Raw genomic sequence first — 16,147 nt, forward strand, 5'->3', positions numbered from 1 at the left:
AGCAGTACATTTATATAGAGAAGAAAGTGAGCGGGTCCTTTCTGTTGGGGCTGGGATTATGAATGCTTACGCGGGCCTGACGAACCGAAGATGATTACCGAACATGGCAACCTTCACCTGCAGGAGAGTAAAGAAGCTAATTCTCTGGAACTGAAGCCCCAACGGTCAAGAGAACATCCAACAACAGCCAAGTTGAATTAGGCCGTGTCATACGTGGTTAAGATTATTAGGTAAAACAGCGCAATTTAATAAAGAACAGCCAATTATGCATACCGCTGAGAACTTCAGATTATAGAACCTTGATGAATATGCTATGCCTCAACCCAAGACAGAGCAAGGCATTTGATTAGTGCGACTGCAACCTCCCTTCCAGTCTCGATATCCTCATCGCAGCAAGAAGATGGAACGTGAAAGAACGCCACGTTCCTATCCCGGCCTTCCTGTAACGCCAACGACAAGCTCGTGTAGAAGATAAACTCGCAAAGATATCGGCCGGCGTCTTCGGATATTCGGAGGTCCGCGCTTGACGGACTGAGCGCCTGCCACGACTTCAAGAACTCACTGTCCGGAGGACGGGGGTAAAGCTTAGCTCCCGCGGATTTTGAGTCCAATTTCGCAACCGATCCAGTCGTCGGGTCACAGTGCCCAGCTCTCAGAACATGGGGCAGATTAAGCTCCCTCCATGGCTTCTCACCATCCTCGTATCCAGCTTGCCCGAGGTTATCGGGCATATGGTAGGCGTCGCGATGCGCTTTCGCCTCTATCGAGTAGTAGTTCCTTGTCGCGGCTATGCCCATGTGAATAACTATGTCAGGTTGCCGGCCGTGAGTCCTGACGTAGTCTTCCATTATGGCGGGAACGATTGCTCGAACCGCGGAGTATGCGACGGAGATAGGAGACGGATGAACGTGGATTGCAATTCGGCGCATTGCGGTTCCATCTGGTGTGCCTGTCGGTAGGGATAAGGATGTTGGGAGGGACGACGCAATTAAATGAGAGGCATTGACAAGGTTGGATTTAAACGGCTAGGGACGGTCAGTCCGAGCCACCTGTTTCCCAAGGGCCCATTGACTTACCCCAAATCCCGTGACAAGAACTGAGATCTCCTCTGGCTCAGCGACAGCCGAAGGAAGGCCCCTCGGTAGCGGTGCGTCGGAAGGGTGCACACCTGAGCCACAGTCGCCCATCGTGGTAATCGCCCAGTAAGGTGGTTTGGTAGGCTAGGAAGGTTCCCGGAGGGCCACAAACGAGTACCCCGCCGAAGCAATTTGAACTCAAATGCTCTTCATGAGCTGGATTTATCTAGATGGATCGAAGAGGATACGTAATTGATCCTGGAGCAACCAAAGCGTCGATCAAACAGCCGCTCTTCGGAGCTTCCCCGCATCCGCATTGGGTTGGGCTTGGCGTCACGAGATCTGTTTCACCTCCTTGCTCCTCAGCAGAGTTTTTGGGCTCAAGCACTCGGGAACTCTTGAGGACATATCCTCTCTGCGCACCAACACCTACGAACGTCGAGACCGATTGGTTGACAAAAGGAAAGGGATGAGAGCCGAAGCAAAGAGCTAATCCAGGATAACAGGTTCCTCCAGCCGGAACAATGCCGTCCCAAATCCAAGCTGATCGGACCCACCACTGGTCGTGCCAAAGTCGCCATCACCTCCCTCGACGCCATCGCCATCCTCAAGTACCAAAACCTGATACACCCCTGTCCACGAGGCATTCAGCCCTTTAACTCCGTTGTAGTGTGCTAACGTCTTCTGAGTTCCACGGGGTACCCCGGAGTAAAAGTAGAGCTTGATGCATATCCAACACGGTGCTGGGACGATCACAAACTCTTGGACTCCGAGAGCTCCTCTGGTCTCCGACATGTTGTGTGGACTTTCTAGAAGGTGGGCTCGCGCTCCACCGTCGCTAATTAACTTGTGTCGATCTTGTGTCAAGTGACGGAAAAGGCGCAGGATAAGCACTCTGCAGAATTACTCGATACGATGCTCGGATTTCTTTAAGGATGCTTCTTTGGGGAAAATGGTTGGCTGCTATTCTCAGAGCGCCCTCTGCCTTGCACCGCTAGCCCTAACTACGGCACCCCGCGCAGGAAGCTCCTCAACCCCGAGCATTTCATTAGCCTGCAACTCACTCGCTTGAATGCCAAAGACGCCGCTCCCAACCGAGCGAAAGTAAGCACAAGTGCGATCGCGATATGCGTATTGCCACTGCCAGTAAGTATACTTGCACGAGACCGCTTCGCTATCGTATCATCCGGTTTGCCCCAAGCCTCCACCGGGAATACTGACAGCCCTGCGGAGCAACTTTGTACGCTCTTGTTTCTGGTCTAAGCCGCTGTTTTTCCATGCTGAGAATATGGGTTCCAATGGCTGTTGCACTGGAGAGTATTCTTGGTGATTTGGGAATTTGGTGGCCGTGGCTCGGGAATAGATATGCTAGCTGTTGCATGTTGGAACTACGGAACTACACGGAGGCGGACCTTTCAACTTGCTCTATTTTTGATGTCATCTAGGGCGGGTTGTGAGGAGGGAAAGCCGGCGTATCGCTCCTCTGTCGGAGATATATATGATGATGACTTACGGCAAGGCTCCAGGGATTAGCCGTCTGCACTGCGCTGCTAAGAAGTGCATAACAAAGTTGGCAGCGCATCTTCGACGTTACCAGTTCACTGTCTATTGCGGCTAAATCCCAACTGGATGGATTTGTGGGCTGTTTCTCGCTAACCGTTCAGATTGTTCATCGAGAGGATACTGCCTGCTTGGCGGGTCAAGAACCAAGTCGCCTTGTCGTAGCTTGGTGAGCGCAAGGCTGCGCTGCAGGAGATCCGCAAGGGGACGCAGCTTGGTTCAATGTGAGGTTGTGAGCTCATCTTGGAGACTTGGGCAAGATTTGCTTCAACTTCAACTGATGATCTGCTTCCCGATATGCAAGGATTTTCAGCGCTTGGTGAGCAACATGCAGGCGCAAGATTGGGTTAGTTGTAGGTGAAGTTTCATCTACCGTCCTTCAAGCGACCCCCGGAAAAGCTCGCGAAAGCAGAAATTGACATAAATATCCTCTCCATGACTGGATAGCGTCCACAAGCTGTTCGGAATAGTGCAGTCTTGGTACCTTTCTGAGTAAAATCCACTGCTGCTCACTGGGGCCGGAATGTGCCCGGCGGGTTGTTCCAGTACGTTGAACATTCACATCAAGATCTGCAGAAGGAAGAGGCAGTGCGTGCATGATGCGTGTGAACTTGTTTTTCGGCTCCGACCTCAGAAGGGAGACGCCAGCTCCGAGACTCCGAGTGGCGCTCTTTGCGCGGCACTCGATGTGTTTCGGGGAAGAAGTTTTCTCCGGATCTGAATCAGTTGATATTGATCATTTTTGCTTTTCTTGATTCTCCTGCGAAGTCAAGTGAGCATGAACGACTGCAGGTGTGTTTGAGACAGCTGCAAGATGAGTTGGCTAAAAATAGGGCTCGAATCTGACCAGCTTTGTTGTGGCCGGTAAGTCGAGGGTCAGGAATGAGGGACGGGAAAAGAGCACGGGACGAAGTTCCTGGTTTTTGGGGTTCCTGCAGAACGTCGTCGAGAGCGTCGTTCAAGGGTCCATCGTTCATCGAGCATCGTGAGAAAGAGAGTGAAATCTCGAAACTCGAAGAGGCCGCCCTGGAGGAGAGAATCGCGCGGTTCGGACGGTAATTAACGAAAGTTACCACACGCGCGGATCCGCGTGTGGGACGCGACGGGCACGCGTTTACCCCGCCTCGACGCGTTGGCCCCACCCGCCAGAAGCGAAGCATCAGAATGGAAACTGCTCCGAAAGGGCAGGTACGACTGTCGGGCTCCAGCGCTCCGGTTCAGATTTCAAGGCCGGAGAGCAGCTCATCGGAAGGAAAGAACCTCTTCTTGAAGAGCAGAAACAGGAACTATGAGCCTCTCGATCCTCTCTCGCTGTTCGGCAACACCATGCTCGAACTGAAGTGCAAGGACTCCATCCGTGGACTCGTGGAGTGGTGGATGGTCGCAGGGCTAATGCATGCCCAGTCCACCAGGCGGCCGGCGAGGCGAGCATGCATCTGCAGCACAGCTCGAAAAATTCGAGCCGGTGCACCTGGATGAGCAGTCCGTCGACCTGATCACACGCCTCGTCAAAGACCGGACTCTGTATGGAGGAGCGATCTTTCTCGTAGATGGAGATTCCTCAATGTGATAGAGATGATCCACATTTGCTGTCTTTCCCAGCTTGTTGAGGCTTTTTCTTGGGAGTCGAAGCCTGCACCTGGGGAGACGGCGAGGAAGACCGAGAGAAAAGACAGAAAAAAAGAAAAAAAAAAGTTGCTGAGGATGATCCCTTGCAGGAGAAGGTCAAGAACATCTCCAGATGAAGAGCGCCATCAACGTCTCCATCAGCGCCAACGCGATTTGTCCTCTGGGCCCTCGACGGACCGTTGGGCGGCGGCGCGGTGACACGGTTGAACTAAACTGGTTGCTCCCAAAGTCCCAGCCTCCAGGATTTCCATGCTCACACATCGTTGAGATCATTCTTTCGACGGCTTGTTGTCACACTTGCGACATGAGCTTGTCGAGATCAATTCTCCGCATTCCAATGACTGTGTGTGGAATGTGTTGAAGGCTGACACGTTCCTTGATAACACCGTGGGCAGTGAACTGTGGCATCCCCAAGTTAAATCGGACTTGCTGTCTCCATTTACCGCCAGTGGACCCTCGTGGACACGCCAAAGCCCAGAGTGAAGCTTTAGTGACCTCTTGGGGCCACTTTCAACGAGTCTAGCGCTGTGATGGGCGGGTGTGTTGCCTGAGAACTGAGGCTGCCGTAATTCCTCCCGTGGCTCGTCTTTCCAGCTTGACCCGCGCTTCGCTTCGCTTCTCTTCTTCGTCTCTCCCTCTCCCTTCCTTTTTCCATCCCCAACCTCCTCCCCCCCGACTGCTCCGGCGTTAGTTCCTTCCGGCGGGCGTCAAGCTCGTGCGATTCCATCCCTTCCGTTTCCTTCAATTTTCCTTTGTGTTGGTCTGGCGTTTTTGTGTGTCAATGACGGGTCTTCTTCCCTTGCTCTGACTTGTCCTGTCCGATGGAGCGCGGAACCCAGTTGATGTGATCTCTGACCAAGAAAGACTGCCTGTCGCATTTCGCAAAGCACAGCGGCCCATCGCATCGATCCCACACGAATTCGATCGCTTCCTCCCTATCCGACCATTCGCATCTTGACGAACACTTTTCCTTGGACCTTTCTTTTGCCTACTTTCCTAGTTGTTACGACTTTACGACCGCCCCTGGGGACACGACTGTTCGATTACGATCGATCAACTCTGACGTTTGACCTCTATATTGAACCGAACAAACCCACCACCTTTATTGTGCCCTGCTCGCTGTTCGGTCCCGGCCTGCGCATATCCTTGGTTCAAGAGAGGATCTGTGGCGTGGAGAATATCGCTGGATAAGACACTTACTTGAACCAGAAGTTTACCGCCAAGCGAAGCGATGCTGGCTTAGAGGGACCTTCATACTTTCCGAACAAACGAACTTGTGTTCTTCCCGATTGTTTCCCGTGGAACCACACAAGACGTGGCACCATGGCTGATCGACAGCATGGTCTGTCGCGCACTCTGCCGAAAGACTTCACCTACCCTTCCGCCGGCCAAGCAGAACCTAGAACTCCAGAGCGCGCTTCAATCCAGTTGGATGCGCCGCCTCCACCCCCCCGACATTCTTGCTCGCGCCTTCGCCAATCCCGCGTTCGATCAGGGACGGACCTCTTCTTTCAAGGTAGCTATGATTGCAGCACGTATAACTCGACGGCTTCGGATATACCTTTACCTTCTATCGAATTCCCCCCTACTGCTGATGCTTCCGCAGCCCAACCTCAGGCAATGGTTGCCCCGCCCGATAACCAATTTCTCGCCCCCCCTCGGGCTAGAATAGATCTGAGGACTCCGCCGGCGCAGATCCGCCCGGATCCTATAGAAGCAGAGTCAGCACATTTCTGGTCTGCATGGGACCCGCAAACCGCTGGAGATGCGATCTCACGTCCCGGGTCGGCTTGCTCAAATGCCTCCGACTCCTCCGTCTCCTCGATAGAAACATTTAGCTCCCAGCAATCGGTTGGCGGAAGCTGTACAAGCACCGAAAGCGATACCCACGACCCTTTTGTCCATATTGACATTACGCCAAAGCAGACGGCAGAGGTTGCACCGCTGCCGAAAAAACACCGAAGTAGCCACCGGAAACCTTTAAAAACGAAAGAACGATGGACTTCTGAGATGGAAAACCACCTGTGGAATACATACCAACTGTACCTCCAGGATCCTACCATCACACCTTTCAAAATGACGCCCGGTAGCATTCCACCCCTCGGTGTTACTCATAGAGTGGCCCGAGAGGCAAAGCGGAGTTGGAATAGAAATGGAATTCGGCTTGACAAGCAATTCCCGTCCCGCGATGCTGCTTCACGCAGCGGAGATTCAACTCTTACCGCGAGAGATAATGCACCAAAACCCGCGTGGCCCAAATCCGAGTCTTCGACTAGGCGAAAGCTGAAATCCTTATGCAAGAAGAAACTGTCCATCGCCCCTCACTACCAAAGGATGATGCAGTCCCGGAGCCCGACACCTTTCATGGACCTCCTATCGCGACCTCTGGATGCAGCCCCACCCCGGGCTAATGCCTCGATTGACACTTCGACTGTTTACGCGACTCGTGATTTGGGCGTGTCTCTCGTATCAAGTGCTATTCCGGCCCCATTGGCTCAACTCGCCGTCCCAGACCCGTTACCCGAGACAAGGTCCGAGTCGCCTAGACCACGACTACCCGGCAGCCCCCGTAGAGACAATGGCAGATCGCTGCCTACCAAGGCTTCCAGTTTCGACGAGAGGGGAGTGGCGCCTCGGCTTGGCTCACCGTTCTCTTATCATACTTGGGGTCCGAACCACATGAGGAAGAGAAACCAACGCCCCACGCCCAGAGCCCGACGTGAGACTATACATGTAACGGGTTCGCGTTTGCGATCTCCCGCCCAGATGGACCCTCTGCCGAACATCGTGAATAGCACAAATGTACGCTCTAGCGTTTGCCCCGAGTCCCCTACGGAGCAAGAGACCCGGCGGAACTTAGAGGAGCTTTTTCGCCAGGGAAAGCTGAACGACATTGGTCACCGGCGCGTGCGGATTCGGAATCGTGGGGCAACCATGAGTGCAATTACGCCCAAGGGTGCCGACCAGCTATTCTCCCCACCGTCGTCCTCGTCTCGTAATGAAGAAACGTCCTCGATGGAGAAGCCTATCCCGAACCCACTCCTGGATCTGAGCGGCGAAAATATCAAACGACTGGGCTCTCCTTTCAAAATGGAAGGATTCAGGCGCACCCATCCTTCCGGCAGGATCTCCCGACACGCACCATCTCTCTCTGATCCGTTTGCTAGCGGAGTACTCCCTCCGTTCAGATCGATGCCCCACTACGGCCCCTCTGGAAGTCAAATCACCCCGACGGGCAGCCTACCGTATGACCCCACGGAAGAAGGCATAACTGACGCGGAGCGGATCCGGAGGCAGATCCTGAACATGCCTTACCTGAGGCGCTAGGTACGACCGTACCTTGCGCCGTGAAGTTTCGCGCAGAGAATATTACCCGCTTATGCCCGTTTCAACGGGGCGCCGGGGTCTTGAAGTCTTTCGCGATTGATTTATTGTGATATTTGAAGCCATTTATGTGGAATATGATGATGTGAGACGGCATTGACGACCCTAACGACAGTTTTAAGAATACACAAAGAACAAGAGCATTTTGCGCGAAGAATGATGACGAGAAAAAAAAACGACGAAAAACGAAAACCACGTGATATGATTGATCATACAAAAGTTGCAGCTTGTTAACGCCGTTGGCATGGCAGGAGCAAGTCTGGATCCATGTTTTGAACCCCCTGACAAGCATGCCTTTGGTCTGATATGACCGGCACGGATTGCATTGACTACACCACATACCCCTTCAGTCTTCTGGACAGTTGACTGCTTACACTCATTTTCTTCTTGGCCTCGGCCAAATTGGCGAAACACCATCGACTGGGACTTCATCCATCACTTCAAAACCTTGGCAACTCGTTGGTCATTGGCTTTCGATGTTGGTTTCGCCTTCGTGTCCAACTCCACTCTCTGATCATTCTGTCATTGAGCAGACGACGCAACACATTGACAAAAACACCAAAAACAGCGCTGCCCGCTCTCGCAGGCTTCCCCTCACTCTATTTCCTTTTCTTTTCCTCAGTTATCATTTATTTGCACTCGGACTTGGATCCGGCAATACCCACACAATATCTCTCATTTACATATCTCAATTTCTATCCAACGACGAGCTCCAGACGTCGCGCCATACATACATACATGATGATTGGAATGGAACAATGCTGCTATTGAACGACACGACCCGGTATAGATGAATGATGCTGCTTATCGACATTACTTGCAAGCGCGCGTTTACATTTCGCAGTGTTTCCTTCCATCCGCACGGTTTTTGACACCTGTGCTACCCTGCGCATGCAGACATGTACACGTTCTTGTAAACTGTCTGCGCGAAGCAGTCTCCACGATTGCGTTTAATCTTTCCATACCTTTCCTGACAATCTTGACGGACAAAAAAGATCTGCAGGATTTGTGATATCATTTTTTTCTTTCCACCTTCTACTGCTTCTCATCTCATCTCATCTTTTCTCGAGTCCTTTTGCTACTTCTTTCTCTTCTCTCTTCTGACTCACTCAGTTTAGTCCTGTCCGCTTCTGGCTTTTTAACGAACTTACTTCGAGAGTTCAGCTATGATGCCATGATATCATGATTCGATGTCGCGATATACATCTGAGTGCTATGATTGTTGAATCCAATATTACTTTCGATTCTTTTATTTACTCCGGGAACCGTAGATAGGTCGTTCGTAGTGCTTTCATAGCATCTACTTGCCCTTAAAAAGTGGCCTTGATGAAAAGTAAAGGAGGGCAATAACTCGAAAGATATCTACGAAACGACATGCGCAGAACTAAAGATACAATCAACCTTCGATTGAACGAAGGGAATGTATATTGCCGTAAATACAAAAATAGATAACTAGACCATCGTGCAAGAGAAGAGTGAGGAATGCAACCCGCTCAAGGGACCATTTCGGATAGCAAAATACTAAACAGAAAATCCAACGCCTCAAAGTGCCAAGTGCCAATGGAAAGGGGTATACGCGGTATATCATGATAAGCATTAGAAATGTAACAGGTGAATAAGAGGCTTTTATGGAAGCGGAGGAGAGGAGCAGGGAAGAGGGTGTGAGGAAGGAAGAGGGAGGGACCATGATCAAACTTTCTCCATTCTCTTCTTCCGCTCGGCAAATATAGCCTCCAACTTGCGGATTTGAAGACCAAGGTTCTTCTTCTCAGCGTTGGCGAGGAGCCAGGCCTCCATTTTCGCTCGGATGTGTCTCATGGAGTTTAGAACTGGGAGACTGAGGGTGTTGGTGATGTTCCCTTTCCCTTCGCATTCCATTCGAACCCAACGTTCGGCGCCTGGATTGAGGAGAAGATCGAAGACATCGGCCCAGATATCGCGCTCCCAGTATCGCTTCAGTGGCTCGCGAATCCGATAAGTTTTCGTTGTTGTCTCGGCGGTGGCTGATTCAATGTATTTGCCAAAGAGCATGACGTGAACTGTACCAGCCAGCCCGTAGAGATCGATCTGGTGAGTCCAGGGTCTCATCTCTCGAATCTCGTTGCATTCATGTTCGCCCGTTTTCCAGTCCGCGATAAATTGGACGGAGGGTTGGAAGGCACGCATGTCGATGCCCCGGCCGAAGTCGATTAGAGATAAGCCCTTGCTGGCCCAGCCGTATAATCCGCTGGGTGAGTAATATACTTCACGAGGATCTGAAGAATACTGGTCGGTGGCGCTTGGGGCTGGGTTGTCGTCAAAGCGGATGAGGCAGTTGTCCGCTTTAATGTCTCCGTGGATGATACCACACGCGTGAAGAGCTTCAACAGTGCGGAAGAGCTCGACAGTGAAGAACATCGCCAGTGTTTCGTCTAATCCCCCTTCTCCGATGGCGTGACCCGAGATCCCTTCGTTGCGGACGAGATTCACGAGATCTAACAGCGTCCCTTGCGCGCGATAATCTTCAACAAGAATGGTCTCGTTTCTGAAAGTATGGAGCTCATGCACACGAATGATACTTTCCGAGGCGCGCGAAAGCCTAGGGTCCCGACCCAATCGGTCATGTGCAGTCCTGATCATGTAGAACTCCCAAGCATTAGGTGGACCGACCTCCAATTTGATTGCCTCGAAGCCATGGCGGGAGGGTTTCTTTCGTCTGAAGCTCTTGGCATCGATAGAGCTAGAACCACCACTTTCACTGTCGGTGGATTCTAGATCTGAGTCTGAGGACAGACTGTCAATGCTTTCCGCCAGATACACTGGGGCGTAGGCTCCGGCTCCAAGCTCCCGTCTGACGATGTAGCTCCTCTCTGCTCCTGGAAGATCGATAATGGGCACATCAAACGCTTCCTCATCTCCACCCTTTGAACGCCTGCCGGCTGTTTTCATGAATCTCTGGATCTCGGGGGCGTAATGCGTTGTAGCGTCGAAATGCGAATGGTAGCCGGGGTATGCTGCTAGAGTGGACTGTAAGGTGTGTAGGATAGTGTCGCGAACTGACCTGTCGACGGGGTTGCAGAGCATATCCTGGATAACCGGGCCTTGTTGGCGGAAGGTCTTCGTAGGCGGCGTCGATTGAGCGCTCGTCTGTGCTTTCGCTGCGGTAGGGCTTAGAGCAACATCTTCTAGTCCATGCAGAGTCTGCCCATGGTATGGTGTTTCGGAAAGGAGCGGGCTGGAAAGCAGATTGCCCATCTGAGGCATACACAGGGTCGTAGTCGAATTCAGCGCACTCCGTGAAGGTGTTTTGGTGCTGTATGTATTGCTCTGAGCTGCAGTCATCGACGGAAGAGAGTACTCGGTGCGCTCCACGATTGGGGTCATGAAGGGTAGACGATTCTGAGCGGCTACTGCAGGGTCTCTGTACGGACCAGAAGGTGCTGCATAATCCTCAGGCATTTCGGGGATGAATCTCTCCCTTTGCGGTTCCGTTGCTGCATTAACACTTCCTGCATTGTCTCCCTCGATATTGTGTGATATTGAGCCCATTGTGTTAATAGACTGCGAATGGAAAGCGGCTGTTTCAGGGCCGAGTTCGGTCGCGGAAAGCCGTGTCCAATCGCCTTCGGCAACACTCTCAGCTTGAGTGTTATCGTAGAAATCATCGCCGTCGCTTTCGTTAAACGACCTGTGGAATGTCGTTTCATCATCCCCAAATTCGCTTGAGGCAGCAGAAATTCTCCCCGTTCCCGTACTTTCTCCGGCACTAGTGTAGTCATCGTCGTCAAAGTCGCTGCTCTCGGCGGCATGCTGGGCTTCTGCTTTTAAGGGTTGGTTGAAAATGCTATATATCTCGTCGGTTGCTGCCCGTGTATGGATAGTCATGGTTGGCTCCGCAGTACTTTTTCGACGGATCTTGCCTCCAGTTGGAGAATCGAACTTCATTTTGACTATTTAAACGCCCGTTAGCAAGGAGCACAACGCCTTCTTGGGGGGTAGCTTGGGTGGTAGGGTCCTACTGGTCTGTGTTTCGGTCTTAACCTCGCGGACTTTCAGCTTCCGGGCCTTCCCACCCTTCCCATCCTCGTCTGCATCATTCAAGGTCAACTTCTGATGAAATTGGTCTGGTAGAGCCTTGTCCACGTCATGTCCGCAAGGCTTCGCCGGATCTTCCTCGGGTAGAGTAGTATTGCCAGAGATCTGGTTCAGAGGCTCTTTGTGGGCGCGCCAGTCCTTCTCCATCCAGCCACGTTTAATGGCCCTGAGCTCCTCGAAGCTAATCTCATGACTGGGGTTCTTATAGTCCGGGTACACTGCAGCAAGGTCGACAAAGACCCGCTCCCTTCTTCCTGTACGTGGGTTAATCGCTTCTCTTACACGATGCTCTGGAACAGGTTTCGACTGTGATTCTTCTTTGACTCGTAAATCTGACTTCGACTTAGTACATAAAAGTGAACCAAGCCGGTTCATGACACGAATTAGTCCTGTGATCGTAAATATACGGAATTTAGAAACAAGGGATGAAAAGAACCACTCTACTTACCTCATCCCTAAAAATCGCCAACTTCTCCTTCTGCGCAACTTTCTTTCCACTTTTCAAAGTCTCTCCCGCCCATGGTTTTGCCTCCACTTTATTCTCCTTACGTCGTTCCTGCGTAGACCCAATGCTATCCCAACCTTTTGTTGGTCCGCCGAATGCCGGTTGACTTGTTGCGGGATCTGTATCAGTAAAGATGGCCATCTTCGGCTTCCCAGACTTAGATTTTGGGGCACTTGTTGTTCCAGAGTTTGGTCGCTGGGATTGGGCATCACCAGGTCCGGCCGTGGCCGAGGCGAACGGGTCGACTTTGGCGGCCAACGCTGGGCGGACTGCCGGCACCGCAGGAGACGAAGGCCCATTGTCCTGTGTTCGTTCCTCATAACGCCTCTGGAAATCGCTGTATTTGCGCACAAGTCTTTCGACGGGTCGAGCTTCCCGGTCAATACCAAGCCTGTACACCTCGTCCGCCTGATTCCATCTTCCTACGCTCTCTAGCCAACCCGCGAACTCTTCGTAGAATAAAGCCAACCCTTCCCCAACACGGTGACGGGCCATGAAGGCAAATGTTTCTCGTGGTGAGTCAGAGAATAGTCTAATGTAATGGAGCCATAGTCGGACGTAACGCGGGTCGTTCTTGTAATGGGGAGATGATAGGAACGACTTGACGGCGCGCTCTAATAGCGGGAGGAGGCCGGATTCGGGGGTTGCCTGTGCTGAGGGGTAGGCGTTTAACGCCCACTTAACATAGCGGTCGTATATGTCGAGAGGGTCATCTGATTCTCCGATTGCCTTTAATTCGGCCTCGTACTCTTGTCGAATCGCGTCGTTGAGTGTCCTTGTGTCGTTCGGAGAGGGTGATGACAATTTATCGCTGGGATCACGAGGCGAAAAAATCCGGGCTAACTCTCTTGCTGAGCGTCCGCCTGGGAGAGACTGAATATTCTCCTTCTGGTTCTCAATGACGTCGAAGTTGATCAGATCTTCTGAGGCCGCCATGGCGGCGAATTAACGATGCTGGTCGTCGAGGCCAGACGGAATTTTCGGTGTTTCTGCTGCCACTATGGCCCCGAGATGGGAGCTATATCCTGAAGGTGTTAGTACTCGAGAGTCGGATGGAAACCGGGAGTGTCGATGGCCGTTGAAGAGTTCGAGTTCATTATTGAAGCCTTTGCAGAGACGGGACTCGGTTTATTTTCCGTTTATCGATAAACACGTGCTCCGTTGCCGTGGTTACAAGTCACGTGAATCCTGTCCTCGGACTTCTTTCAGAAGAGAGTGAAAGATTGAATATTCTGGGAATTATTGCATCGAGAATGGAGTGGGCATCGTGTATCGAAATTGCTTCATTCAGCTGGCTGTCTATCTCTGCTCCAGAGCTTCGTTCTCGATGTTGTAAGTCTTGGGTCCTCGAAACGTCGAGATACAAGGCGGGCCAGGGAACATGGTCCGGTCGTCCCTCTATTCTTTTTGGCGTGGAGCCTGGCTCTGTTCTCCAATAATGAAGTACTTGTCGTAGAATAAGAATGTCCAGCTTCATCTCTGTCCTTGCGACTCCTTCACTTCCCTTCTTGTTGCTCCAAGCTCCGGATAGCTGCAGTCACCACACCCGCTGCGGCGAATCTTCCGCATTCCATGCACGCTGAGCTTCCTCCCTCACTGGCTTCACCAAACACGGTTGTGGGAGTCACGAGTCGGTTATAGAATCAACGACAACGATACACAATTCCAGCTTACGGTCGCCTGTCTGGATCATTGCTATGTCTCCGCGCTCCGCCCGCAGAGCCACCTCGAGTGCTCTCCCCGTCGCCGACGAGATTCAACCGAAAACCAATAAACGAAAGACAGTCGAGGATCGCGAACTACCTTCCCCCCGGCGACAATCGAAGCGCATAAAGTCGACCGAACAGCTCCGAGCCGAACCATCCTCTTCCTCGCCCGCAGTCGCTGGACAACAGTCCGCGCGAACCGAACTCGAGACTCGGTCCTTACGGAAAGGGACGGTCAAAGCCCAGTCTCGGGCCAACGATTCCACGATCTTGATAAAGGAAGAGCTTGAGGAGGAAAAAGAGGAGCAAGGAGGTTTCGCTGGAGTTGAGGGTGAAGCAGAGCGGCTGACAGCCTCCACGACACGGACAACGAAGAAAAGAAAGTCGAAGAAGGGGGAGGCTGAAGCAATGCCATTGAGACCGAGGACCCAAGGATTGCGTATGTATGTGGGAGCTCATGTAAGTGCAGCGAAGGGTAAGTGTAGTCTATTCCGCTCTATCTTCCGTATCTTTGAGGCTCAATGTCCTTTGCCCTCTTAGGTGTCTTCAATGCTGTAAATAACAGCATGCACATCGGGTTAGTATATGCATTCCTTGACCTTGATTCTGCCAGAGCACCATTAGCTGACCTGGCCGTTCTTCAGTGGCAATGCATTCGCTCTATTCCTAAAGTCCCAAAGAAAATGGGACAACCCTCCGCTTCAAGAAGAACATCGAGACAACTTCCTCCGCTTGTGTAAAGAGCACAATTATGATGCAGCCAAGTAAGCAACGGTACCCACCTTGCGGCAATACTCGCCTGCTCTCAGATGCTTATCGATCATAGATATGTCCTTCCACACGGGTCTTACTTAGTAAACCTGGCACAGGAAGACAAGGCAAAGGCGAAGCAGGCCTATGACTCTTTCCTGGACGACTTGCGCCGCTGTGAGAGCCTGGGAATTAAACTATATAACTTCCAGTGAGTTTCAACCTTCGATTACAATCCCCTCGATCAAAACTAACTCAAGCAGTCCGGGGAGCGCAAATCAGAGTAGTTTCCCCGATGCACTTTCTCGACTTGCGAAAGCCTTGACCAACGCTCTCTCCGCCACGACCACCGTTGTGCCTGTCTTGGAAACGATGTGTGGCCACGGCTCAACGATTGGAGGATCTCTCTCGGAGTTTCGCGACCTCCTCGCTCTAATACCTAAGGAATTCCATCCAAGAGTTGGAATTTGCATAGATACATGCCACAGCTTTGCGGCAGGATACGATTTAGTCTCACCAACAGGATTTAAGGCATTCATGAAGGAGTTCGAAGACTTGATCGGCATTCAGCACCTGCGCGCTCTTCATCTCAACGACTCAAAAGCACCCCGCGGTAGTAAGCGCGATCTGCACGCAAATATCGGCACAGGCTTCCTCGGCCTGAGAGCCTTCCACAATGTTATGAACGAACCTCGTTTTGAGGGAATCCCTATGATTCTCGAGACCCCTATCGATCGGCCGCCGACTACTTCCAAGGACCCTCCGTCCACAGCTAGCAACGAAGCCGACGCCGACGAGGAAGACCACGACGGAGAAGCAAGCGAAGGTGAGATCCAGCCTAAGAAGATCACAAAGAAGAAGCAACCGAAGAGGCCAGCTGCGGCCAAGACACAACTCGTCCCGGACTTCTCCGTCTGGGCCCGGGAGATAGAGCTTCTCGAGTCCCTCATCGGCATGGATCCCGAAGGACCTCGATTCCGTGAACTCGAGGCCAAGCTCTCCGACGAAGGCAGAGAGACCCGCGAAAAACACATGGAACAATTCCAACGAAAATTGGAAGCCGATGAGAAGAAAAAGGCCAAAGGCCAGGGCAAGCAGAAAACTCTAATGGAAATGATGGGCAATAATAGTAAGGGGAAGAGAAAAACCGGTCAGAAGACCCGTGACGAGGAAAGTGAGGACGAAGGGTGCCAGAGTTGTTGAAACAGAACATACCCCGACGGGGCGCGGCGTAGGAATGAATACCAAGGAAGATCCTCCTACTACTCCTCTTGCAGATGAAGCCTGCTGCAACTCAAGGTCCTTATGGCACATCGGGTGTTATGCAATGCGTGATCTAAACATTGACCTTGGATATATGATACCCTTTACCTGTACACTAATAAAGCTTCAAGCCACACTGAGCCCCGAGAAATGGATCAACATCGATGTTATGTATTCATAGATACAGTAAATCGTCCCTC

General features: G+C 51.9%; 5 protein-coding genes across 5 annotated transcripts; 2 read left to right on the plus strand and 3 right to left on the minus strand.

Moving 5' to 3' along the window:
• Positions 1 to 32: 32 nt before the first annotated feature.
• On the minus strand, positions 33 to 1,339 carry BJX67DRAFT_343270 (putative pyroglutamyl peptidase type I). Its single transcript, XM_071028132.1, has 2 exons — positions 1,077 to 1,339; positions 33 to 1,025 (listed from the first exon to the last, which is right to left on the minus strand). The coding sequence occupies exons 1-2, from the start codon at positions 1,185 to 1,187 to the stop codon at positions 312 to 314; spliced, it is 825 nt and encodes a 274-aa protein (XP_070889973.1). The 5' UTR covers positions 1,188 to 1,339; the 3' UTR covers positions 33 to 311.
• Positions 1,340 to 1,565: 226 nt separating this feature from the next.
• On the minus strand, positions 1,566 to 1,871 carry BJX67DRAFT_377610 (uncharacterized protein; the record flags this gene model as incomplete). Its single annotated transcript, XM_071032145.1, has 1 exon — positions 1,566 to 1,871. The coding sequence occupies one exon, from the start codon at positions 1,869 to 1,871 to the stop codon at positions 1,566 to 1,568; it is 306 nt and encodes a 101-aa protein (XP_070889974.1).
• A 3,419-nt stretch (positions 1,872 to 5,290) lies between these two features.
• On the plus strand, positions 5,291 to 7,623 carry BJX67DRAFT_212824 (uncharacterized protein). The gene has a single exon (XM_071025625.1). It carries the CDS (start codon positions 5,589 to 5,591, stop codon positions 7,590 to 7,592), a length of 2,004 nt encoding a protein of 667 aa, XP_070889975.1. The 5' UTR covers positions 5,291 to 5,588; the 3' UTR covers positions 7,593 to 7,623.
• A 1,314-nt stretch (positions 7,624 to 8,937) lies between these two features.
• On the minus strand, positions 8,938 to 13,333 carry BJX67DRAFT_212769 (putative checkpoint protein kinase (SldA)). The gene is made up of 3 exons (XM_071025624.1): positions 12,172 to 13,333; positions 11,648 to 12,065; positions 8,938 to 11,578 (listed from the first exon to the last, which is right to left on the minus strand). Exons 1-3 carry the CDS (start codon positions 13,162 to 13,164, stop codon positions 9,339 to 9,341), a joined length of 3,651 nt encoding a protein of 1,216 aa, XP_070889976.1. The 5' UTR covers positions 13,165 to 13,333; the 3' UTR covers positions 8,938 to 9,338.
• Positions 13,334 to 13,495: 162 nt separating this feature from the next.
• On the plus strand, positions 13,496 to 16,144 carry BJX67DRAFT_343278 (DNA-(apurinic or apyrimidinic site) lyase APN1). Its single transcript, XM_071028133.1, has 5 exons — positions 13,496 to 14,409; positions 14,475 to 14,511; positions 14,579 to 14,698; positions 14,761 to 14,895; positions 14,948 to 16,144. The coding sequence occupies exons 1-5, from the start codon at positions 13,926 to 13,928 to the stop codon at positions 15,885 to 15,887; spliced, it is 1,716 nt and encodes a 571-aa protein (XP_070889977.1). The 5' UTR covers positions 13,496 to 13,925; the 3' UTR covers positions 15,888 to 16,144.
• Positions 16,145 to 16,147: the final 3 nt, after the last annotated feature.

Source organism: Aspergillus lucknowensis (genome assembly GCF_044049455.1).
Source record: "Aspergillus lucknowensis strain CBS 449.75 chromosome Unknown BJX67scaffold_4, whole genome shotgun sequence".
Taxonomy (NCBI): domain Eukaryota; kingdom Fungi; phylum Ascomycota; class Eurotiomycetes; order Eurotiales; family Aspergillaceae; genus Aspergillus; species Aspergillus lucknowensis.